The 6,727-nt window shown below is 56.2% G+C and overlaps 1 protein-coding gene across 1 annotated transcript; it reads left to right on the top strand.

The window, feature by feature from the left end:
• The first annotated feature begins 146 nt into the window (after positions 1 to 146).
• On the top strand, positions 147 to 4,333 carry ACTB (actin beta). The gene is made up of 6 exons (XM_048961588.1): positions 147 to 252; positions 1,105 to 1,233; positions 1,561 to 1,800; positions 2,321 to 2,759; positions 3,069 to 3,250; positions 3,600 to 4,333. The coding sequence occupies exons 2-6, from the start codon at positions 1,111 to 1,113 to the stop codon at positions 3,741 to 3,743; spliced, it is 1,128 nt and encodes a 375-aa protein (XP_048817545.1). The 5' UTR covers positions 147 to 252; positions 1,105 to 1,110; the 3' UTR covers positions 3,744 to 4,333.
• Positions 4,334 to 6,727: the final 2,394 nt, after the last annotated feature.

Here is a 6,727-nt window from a genome sequence, read left to right on the forward strand (position 1 = left end):
GGGGGCGCGCCAGGCGGGGCGGGGCGGGGCGAGGGGCGGGGCGGGGCGAGGCGGAGAGGTGCGGCTGCAGCCAATCAAAGCGGCGCGCTCCGAAAGTTTCCTTTTATGGCGAGGCGGCGGCGGCGGCGGCCCTATAAAAGGCGGAGCGCGCGGCGGGCGGGAGTCGCTGCGCGCTGCCTTCGCCCCGTGCCCCGCTCCGCCGCCGCCTCGCGCCGCCCGCCCCGGCTCTGACCGACCGCGTTACTCCCACAGGTGAGCGGGCGGCACGGCCCCGATCCTCCGGGCTGCGATCATCGCTTGGTTTAATGATCGCTCGTTTCTTTTCTCTGGCTGCGTGGAAGCCTTGAGGGGCTCCGGGACGGATCTTTGTACGGGTTGTGCGTGCATGCGGGGAGCGCCGCGTGCGGTTCCGCGCCGCCCGGTGCCTGCGGGCGCGGCTCGGGGCTTGGTGCGCCCCGCTGTGTGCGGGCGGCGCGGCCGGAGGCGGCGCCCTTCGGTGCGGGGGGCCGCGAGGGGAACAAAGGCTGCGTGCGGGGGGGCGGTGGGCGAGGGCTGCGGTGCTCGGGCTGTGGTGCTTGGGCTGTACCCCCCCCTCCCTTCCCCCGCCATCCGCCCGGTCGCCGAGCGCAGCCCGGCTCTCCGTCCGCGGCCGGGTGCGGGGCGTGGCGCGGAGCTCGCCGTGCCGGGCGGGGGGCGGCGGCAAGTGGGGGTGCGGGGCGGGGCGGCTGTGGCCGGGGAGGGCTCGGGGGCGGGGCGGGGCGGCCCCCGGAGCGCCGGCGGCTGTCGAGGCGCGGCTCGCCGCAGCCATTGCCTTTTATGGTAATCGTGCGAGAGGGCGCAGGGACTTCCTTTGTCCCAAATCTGTGCGGCGCCGAAATCTGGGAGGTGCCGCCGCACCCCCTCTAGCGGGCGCGGGGAGAAGCGGTGCGGCGGCGGCAGGAAGGAAATGGGTGGGGAACGGAACGGCCTCCCCGCTCCCCGCTGTGTCTTCGGCCTCGGGGCTGCCCGTGGGGGTACGGCCGCCTTCGGGGGAACGGGGCGAGGTTGGGCTTCTGCTGTGCGACCGGCGGCGCTCATGTCTTTCTCTGCTTTCTTCCTCCGCAGCCAGCCATGGATGATGATATTGCAGCGCTCGTTGTTGACAATGGCTCCGGTATGTGCAAGGCCGGTTTCGCCGGGGACGATGCTCCCCGTGCTGTGTTCCCATCCATCGTGGGTCGCCCCAGACATCAGGTACGGCAACGACAACTGGGTGCTGCGTCCAGGCAATGGAGAGGAGCGTTCGGTGGGAGTGGTTCTGCTGAGGGCATTAAGCCTCAGGGAGCCCTTTTAATTTTATGCGTGGCATGAGAGGCTGCTGCCCTGCAACAGTAACTGGTTGAGTGCACAGCCTGCTGCAGAGCATCCTGTGTTGAAGCGGTTGGCACAGTCCCTTCGCTGGTGTCGTAGGGGCAGTAGGGGGTTAGTAGTAATTAAAGGTGTGGCTTTTGGAAGAAAACTTTATTCATCCGTTACAGCTTGCCTGTCAGTTAAACTTAATGCTTTTTCTTTGTTGTGCAGGGTGTGATGGTTGGTATGGGCCAGAAAGACAGCTATGTTGGTGATGAAGCCCAGAGCAAAAGAGGTATCCTGACCCTGAAGTATCCCATTGAACACGGTATTGTCACCAACTGGGATGATATGGAGAAGATCTGGCACCACACCTTCTACAATGAGCTGAGAGTAGCCCCTGAGGAGCACCCTGTGCTGCTCACAGAGGCTCCCCTGAACCCCAAAGCCAACAGAGAGAAGATGACACAGGTGTGTAAAATGCTTGAGCCTGGAGCTACAGCAGGCACTGCTGCAGGCCGGCTTTCCTCTTCCATGTTGTCCTCTATCTGCCTTCACCACTTCTCCCTTTTTGCCATCTTTACAGGGTTTTCCTTTCCTGACCTGAGTCTCCCCTTTGCTGGACCTTGACAGGTTTTGTTTGCTCTAAGCTGACTTTCTCTGAAACTGAACTAGCAACTTGTCTAACTGCTGTTTCTGACTAGGCACTAATCCATTTACCATCTTCGAGTGACTATACTGTAGTTTCTTGGCCTTTGTTTTGTTCCTTGCTGTGTCATGTGGATGGGCCTGTGGTAGCAGTGTCCTTGCTCGGGCTCTGACCTGGCAGGTGTGGGTGGAGACCAAGTGAGATAAGTGCTGATATCTCCTAGAGGAGCAAAGAAGCCTCTTATCTAGGGACAAATGTAAAACCACATGCATGGACTGATGGAGGCATGCAGTGAGAACCTCGGTTTATTCTGCTTGACTCAGTGCTTTCTTATCTTTCTAGATCATGTTTGAGACCTTCAACACCCCAGCCATGTATGTAGCCATCCAGGCTGTGCTGTCCCTGTATGCCTCTGGTCGTACCACTGGTATTGTGATGGACTCTGGTGATGGTGTTACCCACACTGTGCCCATCTATGAAGGCTATGCCCTCCCCCATGCCATCCTCCGTCTGGATCTGGCTGGCCGTGACCTGACGGACTACCTCATGAAGATCCTGACAGAGAGAGGCTACAGCTTCACCACCACAGCCGAGAGAGAAATTGTGCGTGACATCAAGGAGAAGCTGTGCTACGTCGCGCTGGATTTCGAGCAGGAGATGGCCACAGCTGCCTCTAGCTCCTCCCTGGAGAAGAGCTACGAACTCCCTGATGGTCAAGTCATCACCATTGGCAATGAGAGGTTCAGGTGCCCTGAGGCCCTCTTCCAGCCATCTTTCTTGGGTAAGTCTGACTCCTTTCAGGAGGCTCCGTGCCCCTTCTGCCTAGAGTGACTTACAGACTGGTCAGCTTCTGTAATACTGCTGGCCCTTAGCAGGTCTGTCCCATTCCACCCCAGTCTTTTTGTTCCTCAGTCTGAGGACAATTGAGGTACCTAGGTCAGTAGAACATGGCCTGTCAGCCATGGCTTTGTTGGGCCGAGTTGTTTCCTACTATGAGGTCTTTGATTCTCTTGTTTTCCCATAGTAGTAAGTCCTCTGGCTTCCTTGTCTCTGAACTGTTCACTGACCTGACGCTGCTTTTTGCTCACAGGTATGGAGTCCTGTGGTATCCATGAAACTACCTTCAACTCAATCATGAAGTGTGATGTGGATATCCGTAAGGACCTGTATGCCAACACAGTGCTGTCTGGTGGTACCACAATGTACCCTGGCATTGCTGACAGGATGCAGAAGGAGATCACAGCCCTGGCACCTAGCACAATGAAAATCAAGGTAGGCTGGAGCCCTGGGCTCTTTCTCACACACCTCTTAATGCTGTGTGGGTGGAAGAGGCTAAACTAAACTACTACAGAAGATGGGAACTGCTTTGTCTTAGCGGTGGAGCCTTATGGCCTCCCTCTGGGCAGGGTGGCAGCCACTCAGCTGTGTGAGTAATTAGATTAAGTGCTGGCTGTGAGTGGGGGAGGAGGGTGTTCTGTGTGAGGCTGTGCCTTAAGCCTGCTCAGACCAGAGAGCGCCTTGGCCAAGGCCAGATAAAGCAATTGGGTAGCAGGGTGCCACAGGGCTGTGCATAGGGGTGTGTGCCATCACACTGCATCTGACCAGTTGTTCTCTCCTGCAGATCATTGCCCCACCTGAGCGCAAGTACTCTGTCTGGATTGGAGGCTCTATCCTGGCCTCTCTGTCCACCTTCCAGCAGATGTGGATCAGCAAGCAGGAGTACGATGAATCCGGACCCTCCATTGTCCACCGCAAATGCTTCTAAACCGGACTGTTACCAACACCCACACCCTTGTGATGAAACAAAACCCATAAATGCGCATAAAACAAGACGAGATTGGCATGGCTTTATTTGTTTTTTCTTTTGGCGCTTGACTCAGGATTAAAAAACTGGAATGGTGAAGGTGTCAGCAGCAGTCTTAAAATGAAACATGTTGGAGCGAACGCCCCCAAAGTTCTACAATGCATCTGAGGACTTTGATTGTACATTTGTTTCTTTTTTAATAGTCATTCCAAATATTGTTATAATGCATTGTTACAGGAAGTTACTCGCCTCTGTGAAGGCAACAGCCCAGCTGGGAGGAGCCGGTACCCATTACTGGTGTTAGATGATAATTGCTTGTCTGTAAATTATGTAACCCAACAAGTGTCTTTTTGTATCTTCCGCCTTAAAAACAAAACACACTTGATCCTTTTTGATTTGTCAAGCAAGCGGGCTGTGTTCCCCAGTGATAGATGTGAATGAAGGCTTTACAGTCCCCCACAGTCTAGGAGTAAAGTGCCAGTATGTGGGGGAGGGAGGGGCTACCTGTACACTGACTTAAGACCAGTTCAAATAAAAGTGCACACAATAGAGGCTTGACTGGTGTTGGTTTTTATTTCTGTGATGTTTCTTGACAGTTGGTTCCTGCTGTTACCCAGCCTGTGTGGATCAGCTATCTGGGGGGTGCATACTGGTGCTGTCTGGTGCACAGGCTGGATAAGCCATGATGGTACTTCAGCAAGGAGTTTGGCTCCAGTTCTGTCCTGAGCTGCCATCAGTGCCATCTGTAGGGGACCGTTGGATGAGGGTGGGCTGAGCTCTGGGAGAGAGCTGGGCTCAGTGGGGCTGCAGCTGTGCTGCTTCCTGTGACCCTCATTCTGTGTGTGACCTGATGGTGGTGGGGTGGTGGTGGTAACAAGGAGCAGCTGGCTCCTGACATGGGGTGATTTATTCTTCCTCCAAGAAGTGTCTCGCTTGTGGCCTGTGTCCTCCAGTTTCAGGTATCTCCAGGCAAGCAGCTTGCTCTGCCTTTGCTTCAGCTGGGGAAAGTGGGAGGCCTGGGCTCAGGCAAGCTGCCTGCTGGGTGGAGCAGCTCCTCAGGTGGAGGCAGGAGAAAGCCTTCAGCGAAGTGGATGAAATGGATTTTGAGAGCAGGGCTGTTAGACATCACTGCAGGGGTGGGGCTGGGAAAGGGTGTGGAGAGGAAGCTCTCACTGGTGCGGTGACATGGCTGCAGGGTCAGGGCCTAGGGAGAGCAAAGCCAGGTGACGCTTTGCATTGCTAGCCTAAGCAGACAAGTCCTCGCAGCCTTGCTTGTGGGCACGCTGGCTTCCCGAGGCTCCTCCAACCTGCCTGGCTTTGAAGAGCTAAATGGCTGTGACTGTGTCATGCTCACAGCAGATGAAAGGCAGGGAACAAGCTCCATGGGTTCTTTTAATCCTCTGCCTGGCCTCATCATTCCCCAGCGTCACGCTGTGCTCAGGGTGGACCTGCTGGTTTCTTCCTTTTGTCTCCTCAGCCTCCCTTCTGGCTGCGCTAATGTGGCAGGAGACTGGCAGGGCTGCGGGTGCAGACGCTGGGCCAGGCAGATGAGTTACTGGAAGCACTGGTTTGCAAGGAGCAAGGTGTAACTGGTTGGGGAGGGGCCCAAACTGGGCTAATAACCCGGGGTCTTGGGGAAGCAGGGTGAGGAGGAGGCGGCAGCAGCCGCTGGGGAGGGAGCTGGTGGGAGTGGAGCAGGAAAAAGGCCAGGAGGAGAGAGGAGATGGCGGCAGGGAAATGGGGCATGTCTGCTCTTCTGCCTTCAGTCCTCCCTGAAACAACCACTGATTGCTGTGAAAAATGTGCTGAGGCACAAAGAACTGCGGAGAGGATGGTGGCAGCAAGGCAAGGAGCTGCAAAGTGCCTGGGGTCGAGAGCAGAGGGTGCAGGGAGAGTAATGGGCCGGGGAGCTGAGCTGATTTTGTATGCTTCAAAGAGCAGAAAGCAAAGCTTTCAGTTAACACTTCACGGGGTTTTCGTTTTTCCTTTCTTCCTATCTTTCTTGCTGCTCCAGGCGTTCAGCCCCCCAATAAAATGAGGCTGAGCGTTTTGCAGCCCTTCCCACCCCTTCTCCAGCGTGAGGCCATGGCGTGCACAGCTACTCCGCAGGCTGCTCCAGCAAGGCTCACTTTATGCCTCCTTTGGGCCATTACATGCTGGAGAAAAGAATGTGGTGCTGGGCAGGGAAGCCTGCAAGCATTACTCACTGCTCCCAACTCCAACAAGCGGAGGGGAGCCAGGTGGTTTCCTCTCAGAAATGATGGGCATTGGAGATGGGGGATTTTTTTTTTAACCATAGCTTCTCCATCTCTGTGTTTAGGCTGTGATGTGCTGGGAGTTCTGCGGCTGCGGGGACAGCAGGGATCAGCCACAGACTGTTGCAGGCCACCCAGCCCTTTCTCACCTCCCTTTAACTGCCCAGGGGGAACTGGCTCAACTGAACGGAGCTGAGCAAACGTTTTATTCCTTTTCTTCCCTCAGAGCTCCCAACTTTCGCTCCTGCTGGAGACAGTGGCTGGCACTTCACCTGCAATTAGCTGGTGACCTGGAAAGTCACCTCGCTGAGCTGCTTACGGAATCAAGCCACTGCCAGGAATTAGTGATGTCCTTGGCAAAGGAGACGGCTGCAGCTCTCAGGATTTAGCCCTGAAGGGCCTCCTTGTGTGGCTGCCTCAAGCTTTGTCAGGGAGCGCTGACCAAAAATGGCCCCTGGCTGGGGGGGATTCTGTCCTCTTGTTAGAGCACACTGGCAGCCTGCAAATGTCCCATTTCCCAGGACGTTCAAACACAACTGGCTTCCTCGTGGAAGTCCCCTCTGAGGGCACAAAGTGACGGTTTCAGAAAATGGGCTTTTCTTGGTGTCAGTTCATGGATGAGACAGCGGCTGGAGGAGGAGCCCTGCTCTTTGAAGTTGGTCTCTGCAGAGAGAATGCTGACCTCAAGCC

Source organism: Lagopus muta, chromosome 15 (assembly GCF_023343835.1).
Source record: "Lagopus muta isolate bLagMut1 chromosome 15, bLagMut1 primary, whole genome shotgun sequence".
NCBI classification, from domain to species: domain Eukaryota; kingdom Metazoa; phylum Chordata; class Aves; order Galliformes; family Phasianidae; genus Lagopus; species Lagopus muta.

What these genes read in the sequence shown, in the direction of transcription:
- ACTB (XM_048961588.1), top strand. Translation starts at nt 1,111, where the DNA reads ATGGATGATGATATTGCAGCGCTCGTTGTTGACAATGGCTCCGGTATG. An exon ending in TGGGTCGCCCCAGACATCAG is followed by an intron (nt 1,234 to 1,560) that starts GTACGGCAACGA and finishes TTTGTTGTGCAG; the next exon opens with GGTGTGATGGTTGGTATGGG. An exon ending in CTTCCAGCCATCTTTCTTGG is followed by an intron (nt 2,760 to 3,068) that starts GTAAGTCTGACT and finishes TTTTGCTCACAG; the next exon opens with GTATGGAGTCCTGTGGTATC.